This window comes from Apodemus sylvaticus, chromosome 17 (assembly GCF_947179515.1).
Source record: "Apodemus sylvaticus chromosome 17, mApoSyl1.1, whole genome shotgun sequence".
In the NCBI taxonomy this organism is placed as follows: Eukaryota; Metazoa; Chordata; class Mammalia; order Rodentia; family Muridae; genus Apodemus; species Apodemus sylvaticus.
This window is the reverse complement of record NC_067488.1, coordinates 51,955,349-51,982,883: the sequence shown is the minus strand read 5'-3', so window position 1 is coordinate 51,982,883 and position 27,535 is coordinate 51,955,349. Positions and strand designations below refer to the sequence as shown.

Here is a 27,535-nt window from a genome sequence, read left to right as displayed (position 1 = left end):
CCAGGGGTCTCTTGGGGTCTTACCCCTCCCTCAGCACTTCAGCAGTGCATGTCCTGCAGGACCTGGGCACATTCAGGCCTGGTGGGACAATGTCGGGCCTCTCCACCTCTCTGGGAGGGCACAGCTAACACTCTTCAGTTGCTTTGTCTCTGTCCTGTTAACCCTTTATGGCCTGAGCAGCACACTCGAGGAAGACAGACAGGCAGTATAAACCAGGACCTGCTGAAGTGTGTACCGCTCCGCCTGCAGGCACTACTCCGGCATAGTCACAGCCTCCAGCTTCTTTTGAGGGTTCAGGCTGAGTGTGGATGGCATGGAGGCTTTGAGGGCCTGGCTGCACCTGCCTGTGGGTCAGGAGCTCTGGGTGGGGACCCAGTCTCTGTCAGTCCTATGCTCAGAGCCTCTTGCCATCCTCTGTTGCAGTGTCAGCAGCTATGAGAAGACTCAGAATTACCCTACTGACTGGTCTGACGATGAGTCTAACAACCCTTTCTCCTCCACTGATGCCAACGGGGACTCTAACCCATTTGATGAGGATACTACCTCAGGAACAGAGGTGCGAGTTCGGGCCCTCTATGACTATGAGGGACAGGAACACGATGAGCTGAGCTTCAAGGCTGGTAGGTAACCTCCCCAAATACCTTCCTGGAAATAGAGGCCAGCCTTCCGAGGGGACTTGTCTTTTGTTTTTGAAGTCAAGTTCTTGCTAGTTCCATGTGAGTCTTCACTACAGTACCTTTCCCCTACTTGATTTTGCATGTCCTGATCCTGTCCCAGCCGGGAAGATGGTAGTGTGCTGTTCATGTTAGGGCCTGTTGAATGCCATCTCTGTCCGTTCCTGACTTGTACTTTGTTAGCCATTGCGCTTCACTGTCAGTTGCTCTTAGTCACCATCTGGCTGCTCTTAGTACCTCTGCTTGGTGGGCATCTCATGTGCTGTCAGTTATAGTGAGATCTCCGTGTCCTCATCAACCTGTCTCTTAACACAGTAGTCAATATCACAGCCACCAAGCCATGTAGCTGCAGTGCCTCTGTGTTTGTAATACCTCAGTGTCCGCTCCTTGTCTCTGCTCCCCTAGGCATAGCTTCTCACAGGAAGCCGTGTTTACAGTTAGCCTGTCACTAGAAGCAAGATAAGAACAGTAATGACTGATGCGTCCTTCAAAGATTTTAGGGGCTAGTTAGGGTGCCATGGCCGGTCCTGAACGCTGTCCTTCCTCTTGGCTATGTAGCTTGGGTTATTCATGTGCCTACCAATCTTGTTGTTCATTGTCTTCAATGCTGCACACTTCGATGTGCTAATCTTTTTAGACCTACCCTATGTCCTCACTGTGAACCAAGGCAGTTTCCACCAGGGCCCTTTGCCTTACTGCCTACAGAGTGAGCTCCTGTGTTGTGGTAACACAGCACACCCAGACTCTCCGCACTCTCCTGTATCAGCATTTGGTGGTCTCCTTGTCTGCAGATGGAAGTGTCTAGGGAATAGACACTGTTAGGCCAGGTCTCTGCCAGGCCAGTGGTGGCTCAGGGAATAAAACCTAAGTCCCAAAGACACTTTGAGCCAGTATACAGAATGAAAACACGGGGCATGTTGCCAAGCAAGGAGCCTGGGACACACAGCTGAACCTGGACTGCTGCTTGCTCCTGGGAGCTGCCACCTTTAGATCACAGTGGCTTCTGTGTCAGAAGTCCAGGGTCTTGCCTTACCTTCAGGAGGATGCCTATCCCTCTGCCCTGGAGACATTCTGTGGATCCTTCTAGAAGCATGTTTTATATCCACATGGGATTTGTATGCACAGATGACTTTCTGTGGTCAGTGTTGCCCATCCTGTCACTAAGGCCACCCTCTTTTTGTCTTGCAGGAGATGAGCTGACCAAGATAGAGGATGAAGATGAACAGGGTTGGTGCAAGGGACGTTTAGACAGTGGCCAGGTTGGCCTATACCCAGCCAACTATGTCGAGGCTATCCAGTGACAGTCCATGGGCAGGCTGGCGGAGAGATGGAAGGGGGCAGTTGAGGAGCTCCGTTAGCCTTGGCCTGGCAGTGACACCTCTAGTGCCCCAGCAGCCGTGTAGGCATCCACTCCACCTGCAAAAGACGATGGTTCTGTTGTTCTTGGCTTCCTGGTGTGCTCTGAAGGCAGAGGAGCTGGTGATTTCGTTGGGCACTTGGCCCCTTTCCGAGCACATCTGGGCAGATCTAGGCACAGGAAGATATGGTCCACCAGTGGGAGCCAGGCCCCTCCCGACCCCTCCAGCTCTCTCTATCATGGATCTGCACCCTCCGGCCCTTGTCTCTCCTGAGTCAATGACGGATCCTACTGATTCTTGTTCCATTGATCATTTTCTCTGATGAGGCCCTACCTGCAAGCTCAATGAACAGACTTACGTGCCATTTTCTGAGTAAAGAGTTTGAGGTTTTTAATTTAAAGGCAATGTACAGTTACACTTTTTTATATGCTCTTCCCGGTCAGTTAAATTATGGCCTACACTGATCTGAGATGTTCTCCATGTAAGCTATCTTCATTTCTCTGTGCTGTGTCCAGATGTGGGGGTGCTGCAGCCGGAATCCATGGCAAGTGCCAGTTGCAGGAGTAACTTGTGCAACGTTCCCCAACACTTCCATGTTTAGAAATTATTTTCACTCTATCCCTGCTTCAGTTTTTGCATATAAACAGTTTTATTAGTGATTTGGAAAGTTAACAGTAAGAAGACTAACTTTTCCAAACAGCTGCATCTGGAGACTAAGATGCTTTATATTAGACCGTTGTGTCTCGATGTCTATCTGTATATATTATTTGATATTCAGAGAATCCATAGAGTTCACCCACTGTTGAATGAGAACTGCTGGCTTCTGACAGCAGATCTGGTCATCTGCTTGAAGCCTGTGGCATTGAAGCACAGGCACGCCTGGCAAACAGCCCCACCCAGTTAAGATGTGGCTCTGGCTGCTGAGTGGAGCTGCCGAGAAGACTGATTCTCAGTGGCCAGGGCTCCGAGCTCCATGGCAGAGTGAGCACTGGAAAAGCTCCTAGGACCTGGTAGTTGTCACAGGCTTCACAGTTCCTGTGTCACTCACTGGAGAGTTGGAGGGGTTCCACCCCCCACACCCTCCCCCACGAATTCTTCCAACTGCCCTTGTCCTCAGGTGCAGTGGGACTGTTGTGAGCCCCAGGGATGGGCACAAAGGGGACTTTATTTTGTTAGCTCGGACAGGGTGCAGTGGTGCACATCAGCAACTTGTAATTCTTCAGTGTTTGGCACGAGCACTCTTTCGCTGTGGCTGTGTGTCGTGAGACCTTACCGGCAGAAATCCTTGTTCCTAAGCTATAGAATGACCAAAAGCTGTCAAGTCCTTAACATTTAGAAGCTCCTTTAAATGTATAGTATTTTAGAACAACAACAACAAAACTCAATAAACAGTTGATCTTGTGTGTGTGGCAGTGCAGTCCCTTTGCCTTCATCCACCCTCGTGTTCACACAGCTGACGGGCCTGTCTCCTAGGGCTGTATCAGCTTTGACGCTGGCAAGGCCCAGTACATAGGATCCCTTCTCAGGGCCATGTTCAGTTCCTGAACCAGAGACTGGGGACTTGAGGCGCTTTGGGCATCCCTGTGGAGGGCACCACTGATGCTACCACCGTCTCTCCCCTGACTACCAGCCACGCCTCCCCATACCTGTGTGTGTGCCAACTGTGTGTTGAACCTTATGTGCCACTGTTCTATTTTCTCAAGTAGATGATCTCTGGGTGTAATGTGATCAATGCAGGTCCCAGCTGGTCCTACGCGCACAGAGAACCTCCAAGGATCTCGCCTCCTGTTGGGATCAGCTAAGGAGATAAAGCCAGCGTGGCAGCCCTGGCCAGTCCAGGTGAACAGACGGCTCCTGCTGCCCTCTTCGAGCACTAGTAAAGCTTTTCTCTGGCCTTCCTAACAGTGTCACTTTGCTCAGCAGAAGCAGAGCCTGAGTCTTTGTCCTTTAGTCTCTTTGTGTTGTGGGCGTCCTGCCCTGCCAGTTTCTGAGCAGTACTTGAGCCCACCAGCAGGCCACAGGTTGCTCTGGTTGGGCACCAGTTTCAGCTTCTGCTTGCTCCAAGCAGCAGAGAGAAGACAAAGTAGGAGAAAGCAGAGGTAGATCTCCCCACAGCTTGCAAGCCCAGAAGTGGGGATATATTTTAAACACCACAGTAAGACTGGGTGTAGGCTGGGACTCCAATACTCCTCTGGCCTGTCACTGTGGCAGACTGGAGTTACTAGAAAATAGGTTTTAGAAGCCTCTGGGTCAATGATTTGCCCGAGGCTCTGTGAGCTGGGCATAGTCCAAGCCCAGCTCTCAGATCTGGGACAGCCAACCTCTCCTTGCTGTCCTGGTATCTAGAAGTGGAATGAAATGACTGCTCCTGTAAGGTCCTTTCTCAACATCCCTATTCAAATTAAGGAAGCTTATAAGATAAGCCCTCAGGTTATCTCCTACCCTTCCCTGGGGGTTAAACACCGGAAGCTCGCTGCACAGTGGCCTCTGTTTTCACAGAAGGATGGGGGTAGGATGCCATAGAACTTTACAAGTCTTTGAGGTTATTATCACCTAGGGTGGGGCCAGGACCCTCTGTAGCCCTTGGCTATACCACACAGTTGGGATCCCAGGGCCTCTTGGCCTCTCATAGCTCCTGCACTGGGCCAAAGCCATTACCACTAGGGCCGCTGAGCTGACTCTAGTGACCAAGCCAGCTCAGTCAGTGAACAGGGTCTCCAGGGAGGGAGGGAGGATTAAAGAAAGCAAAGACAATTTGACAACACTATAGTATATGACTCCAGCAAGTGCTAAGGCTGAAACAAGTTTAATTTTTTCCAGTCTGCTTTTATATCATTCTAGGTACATCAAAGAATATGGTCAGTCCTAAGTCATAAACAAAGTAGTCTAGGAAGAAACAAGGCATAAACAGAGTTCTCAAGGAACAAACAAGGCATAAACTGAGTAGTTAAGAAACAAAGGAGGCATAAACAAAGGTCTCCTGATGACTGTGTTCCAGGCCTTACAGCAATCAAGATACAAAGAGCACACTCCTCAGCTGTACTCTTCTGAAGCCCACTTCCTTGTCCTAGCCTGCTGTCAAATTCTTATTAGAAACTGCTTCGTTCCAGCCCGAAGTAAATATTGTTGCCAAATTCCTGGAAGCAGCCCAGGAGCTCCCCCTACTCCAGCTGGAATGTTGTGAGCCCCAGACTGTACCTGGACAGGAGCTCTGAGCCCTGCTCCTCTGCACTGGAATGTAAGCATGGTTCAGTGACCAGGCTGGGGTCTGGCTCTGCTACAGCCCAAGCTCAGACACTGGTCAGAAGTCTCTGCAGAAGGGGACAGCATTGCTATCCACACCAACCTGCCTCTGCTTGGCTTGGCCTAGCCTTCTCTGAGGAGCCTGTAGGTCTGGGTCATGCAAATGCCTCAGGTTGTTAAGCCTGAAGGGGGGCTGCTTATACCTCATCAGGATGGGAATGAGAAAGGTTTATAAAGGATCTCGTGGACACCATACTAACTCCCTCGTGGTTCAGAGGGAAAGTGAGGCCAGATGAGAGGAAGGCAAGACTTGCCAGCAGACATAGCAAGCAACTAGCAACATATAAATCAGGTCGCCTTTCCTGGTGGGCAAGAGCTTCATTCATCCACCACATACACCACACATACAATTATTTACTGAGTAACTACTGTGTGCTAGACTCCTAACAGCCCAAACCAAATAAAACCAGTGTGTCCCCTTGAGAAGGTGTCAGATCAGTCCTTCATGAGGATAAGACTGTCTCTGGTCATGTGTGTTGATTCTGGAAGCCTCCAGATAATAAGACAGGATGCTGCTCCCAGTCCAGTACTAGCTCAGATGAGGCAAAGTGTTCCCTGGCTCTTAAACTTTTCCCCAATTTCAGTACAAAGCACCCTGAGTCCTCCTTTCCTCCCTCCTCTCCTTGCTGGACTACAGAGGACAGCACCTTGACACTAGCCTGACACCTGAGCCTCATTACTGCAAAGTTAGGATGACTGTAGGGTATCTGGGATGTCCAGAAGCCAAGAGACCCAGGAAGGCAGGCTCTCTGGGTCATACCTGTTCTTTGAGCTACCTGCTATACTGCCACCATCTCTTCAAAGGCCAAATACTCTTCCCTTTGCTCTCTTGTACAGGATCTTGCCCTGAGTTGTTAAGACATGGTTTCTCCACCCTCCCCATCCATTGTCCAGATACCTTCAGGAGACACAGACCCCTGTCTGGGTGAGGGTTACCCATATAAAATGGGTGGACAGTGGCCTCTCAGTCTCTCCTGTAAGGTCCTCTAGTAGGGAGAGGCAGAAGGATCCTGGGACCAGGACAAAACCAGATCCAAAATTTCCACAGTTGGAAGAACTAGAGCCACCTTGGAGATAACTTGACCAGGCCAAGCTCAATATGGCTTAATCTCTGGGTGAAGTACCAGACTAAAGGCCAGAACAGCACCACTGCAGGGTAAATGTGCCTCTGATACTTGTTCGTTGACATCTTCCCCACTACAGTTGATGGCGATTCAGAAGAGGATATTGGCAGAGGTGATTGGCTCCTGGGCGTGAAGTCCTTAGGGTAGGGTGTTAACCTTCTGTCTCCACATGCGCTTGCACAAGCATACACATTAAGGAGGTCCGAGGGGCCTGTCCATTTCTCCCACCTGTGAGGACACTGTGCAGAAAGAAACTGGGATCTGCTGTCAGGTGTAACAGGACCCTGCTCCCAAGCTTGGGTCCTCTCGTGTGACCCCAGTCACCTGAGCCCTTGCAGAAAGCTCTTGAGTTCCCTGAGCCTGGCTTTGCTCATCTCTAAAACTGGGCATTCAAAGTAGACAACGGTCTCACGCTTGAGTCCCTTGTCCTAAACTTGTGACTTGTTTAATCATCATGGCAAACCAGTGCACTTGGTAGTGTTTGTCACCTTTATGATGAAGAAACTTGAATCACAGAGGCAACTTGATCGAAGTGGAAAAGCTAGTATGGAGCAGAGTAAGACTTTCAGACCCAGGCAGGATGACCCAGGTTCCTTCAAGCTAGACTCTGTTGTTGGCCTGAGAGCACTTGCCTCAGAGGACACAGCACTGGACGTCTTGCCTGTGCCCATGGTGTCCCTGACACTTAGCACCAGGTGTGGTGGTGCATACCTTTAATGGTGGGAGGCAGAGACGGGGTGATCTCTGAGTTGCAGGCCAGCCTGATAAACATGGTAAATTCTAGATATACACTGAGACCCTGTCTGGGGGGAAAAAAATAAGTCATGCCGCTGATCCTCTCCATAGCCAGTCAGGAGTACAACTGTCCCCTTGATGCTACAACACCAGTCAAAAGGCAGAACTCTCAAGTTTTCCCATCTTCCTAGTCAACTATGTTAGATCCGTTTTGGAAATCACGACTGTCTTTATATACAGTCTGTCTTAGTCTATGCTGGCTTCAACCTCACAAACAGTTCTTCAGCCTCAGCCTCCTGAGTGCTAGGACCACAGGCATGAGCTGCCATGCCTGGCTTGTACTGGTCTTTATAGTTTTTCCATTTCCAGAAAGTCTGGGATCATACAAATGGTAGGTTTGGGGCTGGAGACAAGGCTCAGCGATTGAGAGGACGGCAGCTCAGATCTCCAGAGCTCCCAGAATGAGCCAGAATGGTGTGCCACCCAGCTTGTAGTTCAAACCTGGTAGAGAGACAATCCTCAGAGCAAAACAGGAGCAAGCTGGTTAGACTAGCTGTATCAGAAAGCTCTGGGTTTGGGGCTGGAGAGATGGCTCAGCAGTTAGGAGCACTGACTGCTCTTCCAGAGGACCTGGGTTCAATTCCCAACAACCACATGACAGCTCAAAACTGTAACTCCAAGATCTGACAGCCAAGCCTCACACAGATACACATGCAGGCAATGCACCAATCCAGAAGGAGGGAAAAAGGCCCTGGGTTTGAATCCGAGACTCTGCCCCAAATAATAAGATGAAGGGCAATTAAAGATTCCCAATGTTAGTTAACCTTGGGTCTCCACATCAACTTGCATACCCACCTGCATGTACACATGCACACACATGTATACCACGTATACATTAAAAGGGAAATTGGTCTTCTTTCCACATGATTCTTTTGAGAGTCATTCTTGGAGTTTTGTGTGCTAGCGTTTTTGTTCCATTGAAAAGTATACTGGGATTCATCCATCCAATAGCAGAATTTTTTATTTGTTTCTAGCACTTGAGGATAATAAATACATCTGTTATATAAGTACTTTAGTACAGAAATGTGGGGACCTTAGAAGATGGCTCTGTGGATAAAGCATTGCTTTGCAGGCATGAAGACCTGAGTGCGGACCCCTGGTGCTTACATGAGAGCTGGGTGGGCATCGCAGCCTGCCTGTAACTTCAGTGCTCAGAAGGTGAAGACAGCGGATCCCTGGACCGAGCCGGCTGCCTAGACTAGCCATATGGGCGGGCTCTGGGCTCCAGTGAGGCCCTGCCTCAGGATAAGCTGGAGAGTTGTGATATCTGGAGCCACCATAACCAAGTGTACACTCATGCATGTATACCTCCACATATACAAAAAGTACAGGATTTTGTATCAATGCTTCATGTCAATTTTTACCTCTAATTACAAATATAGTAATAAAACTATTTTGTTTATTTCATTAAGAGGTAATGGTGTTAATGTCTACCATTTTTTATAATCCAGTGACCCATCACTAACTTTACTTTTTTTTTTTTTTTTTTAAAGATACAGGGTTTCTCTGTGTAGCTCTGTCTGCCCTGAAACTCACTCTGTAGACCAAACGGGCCTCAAACTCAGAGATCTACCTGCGTCTGCCTCCCAAGTGCTGGGGTTAAAGGCGTGTACCATCACTGCCTGGCAAATCACTAAATTTTTTTTAGTGTCTTGAGTGTGCAGAGCCTGAGAGTCCAGAGGACGATAGAGTCAGATGAGGCTGCTCACGATTCAGTGGGCTTAGACCAGATGTGCCTGGCCTACACAGAAGTTAATGTGTTCTCTTTCAACGCCAGGCACTGGTGGTGTCTTCCAGAGGCAGGGGACAGAGACTGTTCCTGTTCTCCCTTGGATCTAGTCTATGACTGTCTAGGAACATTTAGCTTTCCTTCTGGTGGCAGTTGGACAAAGTCCAGCCCCGACTTAAAATACACGTTCTCTGCAGCTGCCCCACGTCCTCCAAGCCTGGCTCACGGGGCAGGCTGAGTGAGTCTTACATTTCTGGAAGGTGGTGCCAGAGGCCTTTGGAGGACTCCGTTGGAAAGTGCTCTCCAGAACTAAACTTCTATATGTGTTGTCAAACTCTGTCCTCCGGTGTGACACAGGCCATTGCTTGTCTAAGTCACTCGTGAAGGGGAGAGGGGTACAACAATCCCATGTATGGCCAACAAAGTACTCTATCAGACCTCTCTGACTTTTCCAGGCCCATTAAGCCCTGTCCCTTCCAGAGGCTAGAGTAGCTGTCAATGATTACTGGGGGCGGGGACTTTTCTTCAGTGCTACTCTAATTGCTCATTTATCTTAACAGTAGTCTCCTCCTCCTCCTCTCCTCCTCCTCTCCTCCTCTCTCCACCTATCAGTGCTCCTGTAAATGACCCTAGTTAAAGTCTTTGGTTTGGTCTGCTAAATTTAAATGGAACTTTGGCTGTGTCTAGTTGTCATAGTTGTCGTTGGTGCCCTACCTACAGTAAAGAGAATAAAACATGTCTCTAAAAGAGTTAACAAAACCGTGCAGAACTTGACTCTCACACCTCTTCTACAGCAGCACCCCACCCAAGGCCACACTTTCCAGCTACCCCACACTCACCGCTCTGGAGTTTCAGCTTCCAGCAACTGATGTCACCTAAGGTTGGGGTGGAGCCCAGGTGGTAGTTAAGCTTGTGGGGTGCGGAAAGATGGCTCATTGCTTAAGAGAGTACAAGGCTCTTCCAGAGGATCACCAGCTCCAGGATTCTCAGATTGCCTCACAAATATACACAGATATTCATAGTCATTGTCTCATTGGCTGTATAGCCCACATTCCAGAGAAAGCCCCATGCTCAGGAGTAGCTGGCCAACAGAAAACATTGGAATACCTTCTCCGCTCAGAGCTGCACGGTTTCTGGGTTGCCAAGTCCCAGGATACCCTTCCATCTGAGCAGAAACAACAGTGGTGATGTATATCTGTCCGCCCAACACTCAGTTTGTGGAGGAAGAGGATCAAAAAGTCAAGTTCCTCCTCAACTACTTAATGAGTTCGATGCTAAACTAGACTACATACGACCTCTGTCCCCTCCCACTCTCTCTCTCTACACACACACACATATAAATATGATTTTTATTTCCTGTTAGTGTGCTTTGCCTGTATTTATGTATATCTGTGTACCACGAGCCTGTAGTGCCTGTGGAGGCCAGAAGACGGTGTGAAATCTCCCTAGAACTGAAGTTGTGAGCCATTATGTGGATGCTGGGAATTCAACTTCGGGTCCTCTTGAAGAGCACTCAGTGCTCTTAATTACTGAGCTGTCTCTCTAGTAGCCGAAAACAAAACTTTCTACCAAAAAAAAAAAAAAAATTCTATCACAGATTCAGGGTTTGCCTTTAGCTGAGAATAAAACAGCACCAGTGACAACACAGCGGGAGGATAAAGCCCTGCTTCAGCCACCCCGCCGCTTTCTGGTGAGGCGCCTGGCGTAGGCTCACCTGAACTCTTGGCGTCGGCACGCCGAGCCCGGGTCAGTGAGGCCGGGAACAGAAGGAGACGCACGAGGGCCACGAGGAGGCGGGGCTTGAGGGGCGGGGCCAGAGCGGCCCGTGTGAGAGGCGGAAGAAGAGTGGCTGGCGCTCTTGTGGTGGGCGGGGCGTTGGGGCTCTTACTTCCACGCGCTGCGGGGGCGCACCGGCTGCAGTTGGTCTCCGAGGCGGGAACGGTTTCTCTCGGGAGGTTCTGCCTGGTCGCGGCGCGATGCCTCTGGATCCTCAGGTGCCCGCGGGGAACCTTGGCAATCACGTCGTCCCGGCCGCCTTCTACCGCCTGGGCTTTGGGATTAGCTACCACATAGCGGTCCTCTGGCGAACCTGGGGCGTCCTAGAGGGCGTGCGAAGAGGACAACGACGAGGAGGAGGAGGAGAAGCCGCCCACTTGGCCAACGGTCGTATTCGCCCACGCGGGTTCTGAGTGACTTGGAGGACGGCTCGCCCACTCCCGTGAGTAACCCCTCACTCGTGCTCCGTAGGCGTCCAGTACCCTCCCCGGTCTCACCGAGTTGTATAGACTTCGGTGAAATCGTGCTTTGGGCTTTGGTGGCCCCCAGGGGTGCTTGGGCGTTTGGCGGCCACTTCCCAGGAAAGGTTAACTGCAGCTCACTTAAATGGCGCGCCCGGTCGCGCCCCCCTCTAGCAGTTGAGCTAGCGCCGCACCCGGTTTCCTTGTAACTTTTCCCCACCTAGGGTCCGTGATACATGATTATTTGGAAGTGACCGGCTGTAGAGAGACATCAATGTGTCTTTTTTATTTTTTAAGATAGTGTCTCCCAATGTAGACCAACCTGGCCTTAAACTACCAATCTTCCAGCCTCTGCCTCTTGAGTGCTGGGATTTTTGGTGTGTGCCATGGAGCTTTTTTAGCTCTAGCTGTCCCAGAGCTCACTGTATAGACCAGGCTGGCCTTGGAACTCACAGAGATCTGCCTGCCTCTGCCTCTGTCGAGTGTGCCGACACCGCCCAGCTTGGTGTTTTTTATAACCTAATCTTGAAAATGATATGTTGACTTTTTTTTTACACATTTTACCGATCACATTGACTGCCTTGCTAAAAGAGAGGCAGAAATTGCACAAAAGATGGAGGTTGATTGGGCAAATGGTTCGTGCAGAGGAGAATCATGACCAAAGGCCTGTCATGTGAGATACAGCCACTGCCCAGTAAGGGACAGTGTATCAGCTGGGTCCCGCCCTGTTCATTTATGTGCTAGGTTTCTTACTAAAGGTTTAGATGCAAGTAGGGTAGGATATAGCTTACAGACCTAAACTAAGTTCTCTTCACTGCATACTACATATACAATAGAGTATTGCTAATACAATACACTAATTATATTGATAACTCTCCCTAGGCCCCATGGGTAACCCCTCATCAGTGCAGAGCCACAACCTCAAACATGCTAAGCAAGTACCTGACCACAGAGGGTTTATATTACAGTTTTTAAAAATCTTAGAACCAAAAAAAAAAAAAAAAGAAAAAAAAATTTTTAGGTGTGTAGGTGATTTGCCTGCATGTATGTCTGTGTGCCTGGTGCTCATGGAGACTAGAAGAGGGCATCAGATTCCTTGGAACTGGAGTTTGATGACTGTGACTACTGAGAACCAAATCTAGGTGTTCTGATAACAACCAGTGTTGTAGCCGGGTAGTAGTCGGGTGGTGGTGGTGCACTCCTTTAATCCTAGCACTTTGGAGGCAGAGGTAGGCAGATTTCTGAGTTTGAGGCCAGCCTGGTCTACAGAGTGAGTTCCAGGACAGCCAGGGCTACACAGAGGAAACCCTGTCTCAGAAAAAAAAAAAAAACAACCAAAAAACCAGTGTTGCTAACAGCTAAACCGTCTCCCAGCCCCAATATTATTGTAGATGTTTTAAAGTTCTAAAAAAAATTGGGCTGGAGAGATGGCTTAGAAATTAAGAGCACTGACTGCTCCAACTCCTAGCACCACCATGGCAGCTCACAACCATCTATAACTCCAGTTCTAGGAGATCCTAAACCCTCTTCTGGTCTCCACAGGCATCAAACACATATAGGATGCCCAGACTTATATGCAGGCAAAAAACTCATACGTACATAATAAAAAATTAAGGTTCTAAACTCCTAGATAACACTTCTTTTCATGTTGTTTGTTTTGCAGCAGAATGCCTGGCATAGGATATGACTGTAAATATTTAGCTCTACGAGAAGAAATGGCATTTACACGCAAAAGAAAGAAATTCATTGGTTTTAAGTAACTACAACATAATGCAGCCTAAAAGTACCCGGACTCTAGGTCTGCCTGATGGAGGATCCACTATGACACCATTAATCCCCCAGGAATTAGCGCATGGAATGGGGTACCAGAAAAATGACCAGAATTAACTCCCTTTCAAGACTCCTTCCCAGACGTCTGATCAGGACCAAGACTGGGATTTCTCATCTCTGGGTCCTTAACAGTGTAACATTCTCTCCTTCTCTTGGTTCTGCTTCTGTTGAGAGACCCTGCTTAAATCACTTTCTTCAGCTCACTGAAAGAAAGCAGCAGGACAAAAGCACTGCTCCCACCACAAAGGAAGCTGGGCCCCACGCTTTGGAAGAAGGTTTGCACACCTCATCTTTAAGTCTTTGCCTAAGAACGGATGGTGAGTCACACCTATCGGCTCTGCACTTGGGAGGGGGAGGCACGAGGAAGTTCAAGGCTAGTTTGGGAGAAATAAGTTTCAGTTTGGCCTGAGTTACAGTGTGCGACATTATTTTTAGAAAAAACCTAACAGACACTGTATGTAATAGCTGAGCTCCTTAAACTATATCAGGATCCATCCCATTGTGAGGAAGAGGGCAGGGGACACTGGCCATAAGCAGCTATGTGATCATCTGATTATTTATTGGATGTCTGTGTTCTTGAGGTTGGGCAGAATCCCTCAACTATGTTGCAGATACTAAAGTACACCGTGCAGTATTTTCTGACACCGTGAACAGTGATGTCAAAGCTTTGTTAAAGACAGCAGATTCCATCCAATTTGTGATATTCACAAAAGTCCCACAGGCTGGCTAAGTCTGTGCCTAATTTCTCTGTATCAGCTGCCTAGGAGATTCTAGCAAAATCTAGCCAAGAGATGAAATGAGGAACTCCTTCAGGGGCCAGTTGCTGTCAAAATAGCTCCGATATATATTTGCTTGTCTGCACCCCCAGGAAGATCTACTTGTATTTATCCTTCACCACAAAGTTGAGGGCTTGTGCAGGGAATTAGCTAGTAACATCCAGATTGCTAGTCTAGAAAAGCAGCACTTCCTGCTTTTGGAGAAGCAGATAATGTGGTCTATAATGTGTTGTGGTAAATCTCCAACCCAAAAAGGCCAGGTTAAAGAAATCACAACTCAATTAATTGGAATGCAAACTACACGCTTAGATTGGGCAGATGTACCTCTACACTACTCTAGTCCCCATCTATGAGACCCCATAGAACTTGAGGTTTCTCCAAACCACGTGCTCCTCTCCATTCTCCTTCCACATCCTCCACCCCACCCCCACATGCACACCCACCTCTCCCTTCTCCCCTCCCCCCCTCCCCCCACCCCATCGGCTCTAGCCTTTATTTGAAAAGATTCACTAGTCACCTGTAAACGTGACTAATCCCTAGTCTACAGCCCCTCCCAGGAACAAAATTAACATCAAAATACAAGACCTGGACAATCCACCACTATACTGCCTTTGTACTGACTGTTTATCAGCCCTGGTCTGCTTGTTAATAAGTCTTACCTGCTGTGGAAGCTTGACTTGCCTGATGGGGTGGGGGGAGGGGGGACACAGGCTTCTTAGAGACGGCCACAGTAGTGGCTGGAATCAGGAAGTCACAGGTTAATGAAGATAAAGGAAGATAAAGGCCTGTTCAGCATGGTGGCTCGGGGGAAAACAGGAAGAGAATGGGAGGAAGGCTACACCTACCTTAGCCCTGCTGCCACAGTACCAAACAAATAGGTTTGGTTACTAATTATCAGAATTTAAAGTGTGAATGTTAGATGACTGCTAAGCTAACATTCTGTGTACTATGTTGTATAATATCTGCTAATAAAATTTAATGATTACCAATATGTGACATTTTTCTTCCAGGTGTGTTTTGACTGCAGTGCCAAAACTCACAGCTGGGCAAACGTAACCTACAGGATGTTTCTTTTCATCAGCTGCTTGGAGTCACGTGGTATTCACTAGAGTTTAATCTGTAAGTCTTTCCTTGATTTTTCGACAGCAAGTAAAGTGACAGATTAATTGCAGTTCAGGAGGGGTTAGCTCTTGCATCATTACCTTTAGGGCTGGAAAGGTGTCTTTGGTTGACCATACATACTGCTCTTCACGAATACCGAAGATAAGTTTCAGCACCTACATCAGGCAATGCACAACCATACCACGATCCCCAGGGGAATCCAGCGCCTGCTTTTTGGCCTCCATGGACACCTGAACTCGTGTACATACTCATAGGTGCACACATACACATATAACTTTAAAAAATAAAAGATAAGCAGGGTGGTGGTGCATGCCTGTAATCCCAGCACTCTGGGAGGCAGAGGCAGGCAGATTTCTGAGTTTGAGGCCAGCTTGGTCTACAGAGTGAGCTCCAGGACAGCCAGGGCTATACAGAGAAACCCTGTCTTGGAAAAAAATCAAATCTAAAAAAATAAAAGATAAATCTTAATCTTTTATTACATAATAACCCAAGGCAATGAGCCATTTTCTTCTCAGGCCTCTGTGGAGTTCCTGTGGGAGAAATAAAGCTCTGGTGTTGAAGACAGAGCCAGATGGGAGGTCTCAAAGCCACAGGTCCTTTCCCTCTAATGCCTTCTAAGAAATGAAAGTTCACACTGGAGAGAGAAGGGGCTTCCTTTCTCTCACACACAAGGCTGAGAGTTCACGTGAAGGGTGGAGTCCTCATCCACATGTGGCACACCCCCCCCCCCCAGCAGCCATGCCCACTGGCACTAGCAGGGCAAAGCCCGAGCTGAGGAGTTTGTCTGGCTCTTCTGGTGATGCCACACGTTTGTGTAGGAAGGGCCTTCTTCCCTCTTTATCAAGAGCTTGGGCTACCCTGGCCACTGCAGTGGGGAAATGTCCTTCCTCTTCACACACACACTGTGGGCTCCAGAGAAAGGTGCAGCCCCACGGTGGGAAGGAAAGAGCCTCTGAAGCAAAGTGAAGAGAAATAATGGCTAGGCAGAGGGCCGGAGTCACACCAGAAGGCCCAGCAAGGTGTGCGCTGGCTGCACTGCCTGGGCCTTGTCAGGGAGGGCACCTGCTGCAGGTCATCCCAGGGCACTTCCTCCAGCAGCTGGCCTGTCCTTGGTCTTATTCTGGGAAAGGATTGTGGCAATGATTTCAGGTTGTTTTATTTATTTATTTATTTTGGTTTTTTGGATTTGTTTTTTTCGAGGGTTTCTCTGTATAGCATTAGCTGTCCTGGAACTCACTCTGTAGACCAGGCTGGCCTCAAACTCAGAAATCTGCCTGCCTCTGCCTCCCAAATGCTGGGGTTACAGGCGTGTGCCACCACTGCCTGGCAGGTTGTTGTTTTAGCTTAAGGAATATTGTCACAATGTGACTGCCATAAAGTAGCATTTGTCCCTGTATGACAAAAACAATGAAGATGAGAGTTTTTACATGGCAGCATAGAAGCAAACAACAGTTACAGCACAATTTTGTATTTAATAACTAAAACTTTTGTTGCATAAATTTGGGAGCATTTTTGTTGTTTCTTATTCTTTTTATTTTTTTTCCAAATACATTCTCTCTGTATAGCCCTGTCTCTTCTGGAATTCAGTATGTACTCCAGGCTACCTTCCTGGTGCTGGGACTAAAGGTGTGTGTCACGCCTGGCTTTTTTTTGTTTTGTTTTAAGTCTGTAAAGGCATGGTAGGATAATAGCCATATAACTCAATAGATAATTATTGAGAAAGGGGAGCAGTTTTGTATATTCTTTATTGTTTAAGAATATCAGTCATCGCCAGGCGGTGGTGGTGCACGCCTGTAATCCCAGCACTCTGGGAGGCAGAGGCAGGCAGATTTCTGAGTTCGAGGCCAGCCTGGTCTATGGAGTGAGTTCCAGGACAGCCAGGGCTATACAGAGAAACCCTGTCTCAAAAAAACCAAATCAAAAAAAAAAAAAAAAATCAGTCATCCTATTTTACCGGAAGACTATGGTCCCAGAATGTTTGGAATGTGTTGCATGTTCTTGTCTCTATAAAATGTTGACAGACTTATTTACTGGGGCAAATTCATTTGTCCAGTTTTTTCCTGTGATGATGTTGATGTTCAATAATACATGGTTACCATCTTAATTCTCTTTCAAGTATTTCTCGTCACATCATGTTTTGTGTAGCACAAGTCCAACTTTCTTTCTGTCTTAAGCCAGGGTAAAAATCCCCCTTTCCTTATCCTCTCATCCGGAAATTGGTGTTTCAGTAGTTCAATGATTGGAAAAGTATCTTTTAGGTGGATTTGCAAGAGTTGAGTTTGCTGGATGAAAATTTTTGTCATTGTTGTGGCCCAAATATCTTAACAGACAATTCAAGGAGAAACATTTGTTTTGGGTCACAGTTTGAGTGAGTTTGATGAATAGTCACTTGGTCTACATGCTTGGGCAGACTATCATAGTGGCAAGGACAATGTGGCAGAAGCTTTCAACCCCTTTCACAGAGGAGATAACATGGTACTGTCTGTGTTCAGGGTCAACCTTTATATACGCCTTGGAGCCTCCAGAAACCTCTCTCTTCCTTGGCTCAATCACAAGGGTCAGCCACAAAGGCCGCTGTGCCAAGGACCAATTTTAGTTTGGAGATAAATGGTGCTTGTGTAGAGAAGAGAGACATTGGTGTCTTGTGGATGTTGAGCTGTGGGTTGTCTAGGGACAGATTCATCCCTCTAGTTCCCTTGATGACCACAGTGACATAGCAGGGTTGAGTGAGGTGCTTTGGCACCAGAGGTGAAGCAAACACACTCTGAAAGCCAGCATGTCGGTGCCACAGAGTGCTTTTACTGCTTCCAAATTATTCATCAGCCATTAGAACTTTCATATTGTGAATCATGGAAAAGTGCTGTTTCTATTAAGCAAGAGGGACATATCCTTGCATTGTGTTTGTAGTGAGTTCCATTATTTCCAGACTGGAAATGAAGCATTATTGTAATAATGCATTCAGGATAATGGAAGGGATTGATTTACTGAGCCCCACAGTGTCCAAATAGCTTTTGGTGGGGATGTGACTGACACAGGACAGTGTGCTGTTAGGACTTTGACAGTAACTGCAGGGGTGCATTCAGAGGGAAGGAAGGTGCAGCATGAGGGCCAGCATGAAGGGAAGAGCTCACAGGGAAGCAGGGCCCAGAAGTCGAAGCCCATGCTGGGTGACTAGGTATCTATCTCCCAGAGGGCGCCAGAGCAGAAAGTCCCTGTGAGTGAATGAGGAGTAGGCAAGACCCCATGTGTGGCCTGCTCAGGGCACCTATGCAGGTGGCATCTTCTTTTTTCATCCTTTTTTTTTATTTTTTTGCTTTTTTGTTTTGTTTTGTTTTTTTTTTTGTTTGTTTTGTTTTTTTTCGAGACAGGGTTTATCTGTGTAGCCCTGGCTGTCCTGGAACTCACTCTGTAGACCAGGCTGGCCTCGAATTCAGAAATCCACCTGTCTCTGCCTCCCAAGCGCTGGGATTAAAGGCGTGTGCCACCACCGCCCGGTACAGGTGTATTTTCTTTACGGTAGTGGAAAGGTACCTGATGCTCCCTACATTCCAGAATAAGTTCTTAGCTTATACAGATGAAGAATGTTCCTTAGAGTGTTGTTAAAATTGCACACTTTTGTACTAGAATACAGTTTTTAAAAAACTCAGAATGTTGTTAGAGCCTCCTCTTTACTCTCCAAGGGCCTTCCAACCTGTCTTAGACTTTTGCTTCCTGCAGAGCAGGTCTATGGGTTTGTGGGTGCAAAGCAGCTTTTGTGAACCAGTTTGCAAGCCTTGTGATCAGAGACAGGAACTCTTACCTGCCTTGTGCCCTGTAGTTCTGACCCCTATAAAGGACTTGCTCAGTAGCTTGTCAATTTGCCAATCAATTGGTCTGTTTCTTTCCTGGGGCTTTAAAGATAAATTCCTGATGCATGTGACAGTCAGCAGTCACTGACACCTATGTAACCCTGCTTCAATTTTATGTCCTATTTCTTGATTGTTCTGGTTTCTAGTCTCAGTTTTTCAGTTAGAGCCAAGGCTTAGGTATTGATACTCCAACCTGAAAAGGAGCATTTGGTGAGTTTCTAGCTTAAAGCCAGAGATGCTTTTCTTTCTTTTTTTTTCTTTTTTTCTTTTATTCATTCATTCATTCATTTATTTATTTATTTATTTATTTATTTATTGAGACAGGGTTTCTCTGTTTAGCCCTGGCTGTCCTAGAACTCACTCTGTAGGCCAGGCTGGCCTGCCTCTGCCTCCCAGGTGCTGCGATTACAGTCATGCGCCACCACACCCGGCTCAGAGATGCTTTAAATTCCATATTTTCTTTCTTGGGTAGAAGACAATTGTGTAACAGAAATGTTCTTAGTGTCCTTGCTAGAGAAGACAACCATATTTAGCTGTTCTCCTTCCTATCATGCTTTTTGTGAAATTCCCTATTTGCTACAGACATTGGGTTTATCCCACTTTATTTGTTTTGGGGTTTGGCCAGAAAAGAATGTGTTTGTTCTTAGCACCCCCACCATAGTTCCTGACCCAGTTCTTCCAGTTTGGGTATGTTCTCATGTCTGTCTTTGGCTCACTGCCCTTCTGGTCCTGGCATGTCCATATTCCTGCGACCCTTTATAATGTGGAGCCTGGTGCTTGTCTTGCATTCTCACATCAACCTTCCTTGCCTAAACCCTAAGCTGTGGGCTCTGCCTCTCTCCTAAAATGGAGACACTTTCCCCTGGGCTGACTTGTCTTTCCATCACAGACTGTCATGGCACCGTTATCACAGTTTATGAACTTTGATCTGTTCATTATCTTGCCTCTGTCCTATCCTGGCAAACCATGCTACAAGTTCTTGGGAATCTTTTTCTTGTCAAATAGGATGGGGTACTGCATTGAGTAATGTTCTCTGAGTAATGCTTTCTTTAATGATGCTTAGCTAAAAAGAGGAAACCAAACCAAAGGTTCCTCCTCTCTTTAGGGATACTTTTAGACCACACTGCAAGAGACTAGAGAAAGTTCCAGTGATTAGTGGCCTGTAGCTTCGTATCCAACATGCCAACCTGGGAAGAAATTGGCTACCAGAAGCTCTTGGGAGCATCTGTAACAATACTAGAAAAAAATGCAATCTTTGACTTGAGGAACAGAAACATCTGTGTTGTCCAGATAGGCCAGGTCATGTTGAATAAGCATCCTCCTTTCTTAGGGGCTCAGCATACAGTAGCTTACCCTGTGCCTGAGTCAGTTTTGGGCGCATGTAACTGTCTAGAGCAGCTCTTCTCAACCCGTGGGTTGTGATCCCCACAGGTTGCATAGCAGATATTTGCATTATAACTCATAACAGTAAAATTTTAGTTGTGAAGTAACAAAATAATTCTGTAGTATAGGGTCACCCCAACATGAGGAACCATATTAAAGGCTTTTGCAACATTAGGAAAGTCGAGAAGCACTGCTCTGGGAATCCAATCTTCTGTGTAGCACTCCAATTCCAGACCAGTGGAGTTTCATTCACATTGAAAGCAGCACTCCTTCCTTTCAGCCCAAAGGAGAAGATAGGTTGGTTGAACAGTTACTTCAAAGACCTTGGAAATGACACCTCATATCTGATCCTGTTTATTGTCTATTTCATGTGGAAGTATTTATCCTTAGCACCTGACTGGGAAGGCATGTATACCATACCCAGAAACAGAACTTGACAATAGCAAAAAGAAACATCCCACCATCATTGTTCCTTCCTGTTCCTACAGGTACATCAGTGACCCCATGAAGTTGACCGTTCCTTTCGTAGCTGGGATGACAGTGCGAACTGCTTCTGGAAGAAGGATGAGACAGACCACTGTGGCAAAGCACAAGCTCTTCAGGCAGATGTAAACTGCAGGACCAGGAAGCCAGAGCTACAGACTGAAGTGCCTTCTGCACCCTCCTTTCCAGCACTTACTTCACAGGCAGAGTGGCTGGCAGGTGATGTGTGCAGTGTGCAGAAAGGCAGGGAGGGCCAGAACATAAGTGGGCCAGACTTGTGGGTCTGCTACTATCTGACCTACAGCCAGGCAGGGCTGGGCAGGAGCCATCAGGAACTTTGATGCTCTGCTCCAGCTTTCAGTAAGTGGTTTTGTAGCTAAATCAAAGACAGACAGAAAGCTCTATAAAAGACAGGGCCAGCCCCCATTCCTCAAAGCCACAGCACAGCAGGCCCTGGAGCCTGCATGATCGTCTCTGTGGCCCTGCTCCAGTCTGTTTCCCATAGATGAAGAACGCCATGTCCTGGCCATCACATGTACAGATGCAGACACCATCCTCTACCCACTAACAGGCAGGCAGGTAGCACACTGACAGTCGCCCTGCATCATCAGATAACTGTGTGCTGTGTGGGTAGAGATGTGCAGTCCCACAGAATCAGGTCATGGTGAAAAGAAGCCATTAGAGCAGAGTGTCAGAGTGCCCCCTCCATTTCTCTCAGGAGCTGCAGGTTTTCCTCCCCACATGAAAGGCAGTGTGATGGGAGGAGGGCAAAAGTACAAGACCCAGCCCAGCCTCCTGGGCCAAGAACTTGGGTCTTGGCTGGACCTGGTATCTCACTTATTATCTCTGTAGGTGCCTTTTTGTTTTTGAGCCTCAGTTTCCTTCTCTGTTGTGTGGATGTAATACCTATTCTGTTTAAGGATGGAACTGTGTTCTCCAAATACAACAGCTGAAGGCCCAGCCTGAGGATGTAAGCTTTGCTAAAAACAGCCTTTTAGAGGGAACAACTTAACACAGGGTCAATAGTGGCCCAGTGCAGCAGGGATGCTGTCCTTACAGTGCAGGAGAAGTCTGCTCCAGATACTCAGGGAAAGACGGCCAGGACTGGAGAGAAGTGGTCAGATGTCCAGGAAGCTGAGGACTCTGGCAGGAAGGACCTGCCCGGAGCCTTCAGGGGGAGTATGGCCACACCTTGGTTTATGACTTCTGTCTTCTAGACCTGAGTGATGAGCTTCCCTTGATGACACCCAGATTCTGTTACAACAGCCCTATTGGTGACTACACACGTGTCACCCTCCCCACAGGTGGCTCAGATCATAGAGACAAGCTGTACTGAATATGGCCTTTGCCACAGGCCAAGTACAAAGGCAGTAGAAGGGGCCTCACACAGAAGAGCAGGACACAGCCCCAGCCCTGTCCTTGTCCCCCTGACAGCTGTGCAGCAGCTCAGTTTCTTCAGCATGACAGGGACAATGCTGTCTACTCTCCAGGCTGTCACCGAGTTGAAACAGATGACAACAGAACACCTTGCAATGACTTCTTTCCATCGTTTTAAAGAGACAAGGGACATGCCATTTTCTACTGACAGCAAGCTTTGACCTGACATTCATTTCTCAAGGATTCTCCCAGATGGATGTGGGAAGTGGATTTCTCTCTGTGTCCTCCATCACGTGGGTCCCTCGTGAGGCAAGCACACTGTATCACAAGTCAAATGGAAGTGTCTCACTGTTCAGTCTCCCTAAGACCTTCAGCCACCAAGATGTCAAGGCCAATCTGGCAGCAAGGATGAGAAGGCCTCATGTCTACCAAGGACTGCTCAGGGTGCAGAAGACGTGAGGCCTGGGCAGGGCTGCCTCAGCCCAGATGGATTTCTAGAGTGCTGGGTCTGGCTGGTCCTGCCTCTGGCACCAGAAGAGACAGTGCCAGGCCCATTGGGAGCTGACAGTATCAAGCCTACCATGCTGATGTCTTCCTTGGTTATGTTGTCAATGTGTTAAAAACTCAGAAAAAGCCCAGGTGCTTCTCTTCAAAATGCTGCACTATTTGAATACCTGCTCCATGCTCTGAGATGTGTTCTTATGAAGTGCTTCTAGGATTTCTCATACTTTTCCTCATTTTATGTTAAAATTGTCACATAATAGGTTTGTTCCCATCTTTCCTTGTTCACCACACATGCCCTGTCATTTTTCTTTCCTCCCCAGGTTTCAAATGTGGGAACAAGAGTTTCAGAGCCTCCATTCTCGATGCTCAGGTCCAGTCCCTGTGCTGCTCCATGGCTAGCCGTTCTCCCTGTATCTGCTCTGCCTCTCACTGGAGCAAGGCTCAACCAGGTAGATGTAGGTGAGAGATATACATCCTAGTACACTCTGAGATATGTGTGTTGGATCCCAAGCATATATCTACATTGCTATGAGCTGAGCTACCTTCCTCATTCATCACATGCCTGTGTTCATTTTGTCATTGGTGAGTGTGCTGTGCAGCCTTCTAGCCTAGATCTGGCCCCAGCAGCTGCATATGAAGCACCTTAGAGAAAGGTCTAAATGGGCCTACGTCTTAATTTCCTTACAAGAAAATGAGAATACTTTGTCTCATTGCGTTTTGAGCCTTAAATTATAGGCATAAAGCTGCATGAATTAAACATCCCTGAAGTCTGTCTACTTAGCCTCTTATACTAGGCTGTCCATAGGAAGGACATTGAAATGAAAGATGTAAGAGCAGTCCAGTCCAGCTTAAGCAAGTCTCTGACAGGATGTTACATCCCTAGGATGTGGTGAGAGTGAACACCTGACAGCTGTACTCAGAGGCCACAACCACCCATACTTGAGTACTCTGTCCTCCTCACCATTGCTTTCCTGCTTCCAGTTTTGTTTGGTGACAGGACTTTGTTGGGAGTAAGGTCAGCTGGCTTCTGGGAATACCTATTTATTATAGGGCTTTCCATGTAAGCCTCTAACAGTTGATGGCTCTTTAGGATGCATGTGAGGAGCATTCCTATGGTAGGTACTATGCTAATGTTCAGCATATTACATCAGTCTGTGATTAGCCTTCAGAGTGTCTACTAGCATGTGGCCACTTCAGTGTTCAATCTGCAACCTCTCGGGTGGAGGTACAGTAGACCTACTCTTCCTTGGCTTCTCAGGTCTTGGCCAGCTTTCCCTGTTTGTACACTGTACAGAGTGCTCTTCTACTTCTGACAAATAGAGTGAGTATGAATGGCCACGCTGCTGAAAGTGGCCCATCCCATTTTCAGATTCTTCTTCTGAGGATTCTGGGCTTTCTGAAAGCTCTGAGCCATTTTATTTCCTCAAAACCTCCCATAGCTGCGTTAAATGCTTTCATTGCTGCCTCCTGTTTTGAATGTGTGTACTGTCAAGATTTGGAAGCAGGTATAAAATGTGAGTACACTACCACTACAAGTAGTCATCAGAAAAGAACCTTATTTGGTCATTCTTCACAGCTCATTTCTTCCTAGTTTATACTATAATGTTGCTTTTGAATAGTTTCCTTGCTACTTAGCAAAAAGCGAAGGACCTCACTCCACAGGTACTTGCCAAATATAACTGTCCACCTGCCAGACATTCCTGGCCTCCCATGCTCACCCTGTGTTGTCAGACAAGCTTCCCTGCTTTTGTTACCAACAGGGACAAGTCAACAGACTGGAGATTCTCTGTACAACTCCAGGCCAAGTACTGACAGAGACTCCATGCTAGGTTAGAGGGGGATGCAGACCAACAAAAAGCAGCTCTGAGGGTACTTGATGCTTCATGTTGACTTAGGGGACAGGGACAGCTTCCCATAGTTGGTGTCATTGAACTAAAGCCTTCTGCTTGCATATCATCACATACAAGAATATCACTACTTTCCAGTTAGCCCACTTGCTGCATGCTGGTCTTTTGCTAGGCAGCATGCTTGTGTCTCAACCTCTGGAGTATTGCCTGTTCTCTAGCAAGTAGGAATAACTGTCCCCATTTCACAGATGAGGAAACTGAAGCTTAGGGTAGTCACAGCATCTGCAGAAGTCCTACAGCTCAGTAGCTGGGCTGAGCTTTTGGTATAATCCCTGGTAGGGACAGTCTGGATATCAAAAGATGATTCTTAACCTGTTTTGTCAAGAGTATGTTGAGTATTGACTGCCTTTCTCTCCCCCCCCCCCCCATTTAGGATGCAAATCAAAATACTCAGTGTCTTATCCTTTGAGCTGTGGAGTTTATAGGGCACAGGCATTAACACTGAAGGTCCCCAGGGAAGGATAAAAAACTCTGTTTTCATCTTTTTTTCTCTCATGGTCTTTACCAGTTAGCTAACTTTTTGTTTTGCTTTTTTTTTTTTTTTTAAATTCCTTTAACTGTTTGCTTGGCTAGCCATCCAGGACTTCTCTCTGCTTGTTCTTAATCTGAAATAGCAGTTCAGAGCGGCTAAGAAGAAGGAAGTTACATGCTGCTATTTGTGATGTTTATTTGCATTGAGCAAAAGACCCCCTCAACCAATTGCTGACATCTTTGATGACTACCAAGGGATCTTAGAGGGCCTAAAGTAGAGGACAAGTCCTGGTGATAGTTCATGCAAATCTGCTTTTGTGGTTGCCTGAATCTTAGCTTCTTTGTCAGCTATATCCAGTAGACTCGGTCTTGATGGTTTGTAATATGCACCCCTGCCCACCATAATGCAATCAATCTTCTCTGCATGTCTGCCTTGGGGACAGTTGGTGCAAATCTGCCTTTGTGGCTCAACCTTAGCTTCCATCTTACTCATATCCAGTAAGTTCTCTTTTGACAATTTGCAATGTGCACTCCTGCCCACCATAATGCAACCCTCTCTGCTTGTCTGCCCTGTATTCTGGTCTGGTCACTGACTGTCATGAGATACGATGGCCTGGCTTGATCTCCTCTTTGGACTGCAGGCTGTCTGCAGCACTGTCACAGGCTTTAGGCTTGTCTTAATGATTCGGAAATGCGTTTGAGACTGCTGACTGGTTACTAAATTCCAGTAGACTCTGGCTTCACAAACTTTGATTTAAGCTGGTCTGGGGGCTGATCCTAGTACTCAGGAGGCTGAAGTATTAGCATTGTCAGGTTGCAGTCAACCTAAACTGCATAGTGAGTTCCAGACCAGCTTGGGCTACAAAGCGACATCCTGTCTCCAAAAATATAATGAAAAGTGGGGTGGGAGTGTGTGGAGGAGGAAGAGACCTTGGAAAGGGCAGCTACTCACACCTGTATTGTGCCTTGTCCATTTCTGAAATCCTCTGGGCTCTATGTTGATTCCTGATACTCTGAATTTGGCACAGCTCTGCTTTGTGAGCATTATAATTCTAGTTCTCACACCCATGGCCCCCATGCCTGCTACCATTAGCACTCCAGAGATGTCATAAAGAGCGCTCAGAGAGCCCTGTAGTTTCAGTTTCCTCTCAGGTTAACACATTACATCTTTTTCAGACTCCTAGTTAAAGAGTAGGCCTGAAAGTCATTGCCTCATGGGCATCTGAGTGTTAGTTGAGGTTCATTCAAATCAAGAGGTTCAGGAAAATGATTTGCTGCAATGCATAAATATGAAGTAGTTTAGAAGACCAGTTGGTTCAACACTGGGATTTGACTTAATAGTTAAAACTATGTGTTAAAGGAAAAAGACTCTTTTTATCTAATCTTTTGTGAAATTATTCCAGACCCTCATCTGAGACTCCTAACTAAGCCCCTAGGCCTATAGACCCTTTGATCCAGACAACTGAGGAAAGACATAAAAGGTTGAGGTAGGATTAGACCCTGGGCAGAAGAGAGAAAGGATAGATAAAAGCCAGTACCTTGTGGCAACCACCTCAGGGTAATTCAAAATGCCCCCAAAATTGATCTAACAAGAACCAGGGCACGTGACTCAGAACTAAAGTATATTTGGCCAAAAGGAAAGGCACTTAGAAAATGACTGCTTTGTAAAGGGCTGGCCAGACAGCAGCCTCAGCCCCAGTGTAACCAGGGTCTCCACATAAGTAGTGTTAGCCCCTGGATCAAAGAAGCCCATGGACTTGAATGTCATCAGTGGAACTTTGTGTGACCTTTACAACAGGTTGTTAAGCTTATCACATTTGGGTATGAAATGTCACCCCAAAGTACTGATTCCTCAGTTGAAGACTCCTCAGCAAGTGGTACTGTTGAAGAAAGATTGGATCATAAGGGTGATGACATCAGAGGTTTAATCCATTGATTATTTCATAGTTGGACAGTTAGCCCATCAGGCCTAATTGTAGGAAGTGGGACACTGAAAGGCTGTATCTTGCCCTCAACCCAGTCTCCATTTTGTCATGAGGGAAACACTCTTTGTCAAGTGTTTCTATGATGTTCGGTTTTGCCTCAGGCCTACAGCAATAAGGCCAAAGAACCAAGGACCAAAGCCATGAGCCAAATAAATCTTCACTCATTTCAGTTGTATCAAGTGTTTTGTCACAACAGTGGATACTAACACACATGGGTAATGTTTGTCTAAGTAAAGGTGCGTACTGTTTGCTCACAATATTGTATATGTTGTACTACCTTGAGTTAGGAAATAAACACTTGTTTATCAAACTTGTGAAGTAAGCTCACCAGAGACTACCACACACACATTTTTGTTTTGCTTGTTTGTTTTTTTGTTTGGGTTAAGTTTGGGGTTTTGGTTGTTGTTTGTTTTGTTGTTGTTTTGAGATAGGGTTTCTCTGTGTAGTCCTGGCTGTCCTGGAACTCACTCAGTAGACCAGGCTGGCCTCGAACTCAGAAATCCACCTGATACTGCCCGGAAGTGCTCTGTTTTTTGTTTTTTTTTCGTTTTTTGTTTTTTGTTTTTTTTAATAACATTTTTTTTCTCAAAATTTTTTTTATTTCATGTGCACTGGTTTTGCTGCATGTA

At 46.9% G+C, this 27,535-nt stretch overlaps 1 protein-coding gene and 1 long non-coding RNA gene across 4 annotated transcripts in view; both read left to right on the top strand.

The window, feature by feature from the left end:
* Pacsin2 (protein kinase C and casein kinase substrate in neurons 2) overlaps positions 1-3,433 on the top strand; it is a 91,473-nt gene extending 88,040 nt beyond the window's left edge. For all 3 annotated transcript variants that reach the window (XM_052160155.1, XM_052160153.1, XM_052160154.1), the window contains 2 exons: positions 424-620; positions 1,863-3,433. In XM_052160155.1, coding sequence (XP_052016115.1) covers positions 424-620; positions 1,863-1,975 — 310 coding nt within the window. In that variant the 3' untranslated portion in view covers positions 1,976-3,433. The remainder of the gene's footprint in view (positions 1-423; positions 621-1,862) is intronic.
* A 7,440-nt stretch (positions 3,434-10,873) lies between these two features.
* On the top strand, positions 10,874-27,220 carry LOC127667232 (uncharacterized). Its single transcript, XR_007973860.1, has 4 exons — positions 10,874-11,201; positions 12,884-13,367; positions 14,837-14,945; positions 20,668-27,220. It is a non-coding gene; the product is annotated as an uncharacterized LOC127667232 (long non-coding RNA).
* The last annotated feature ends 315 nt before the right edge of the window (positions 27,221-27,535 follow it).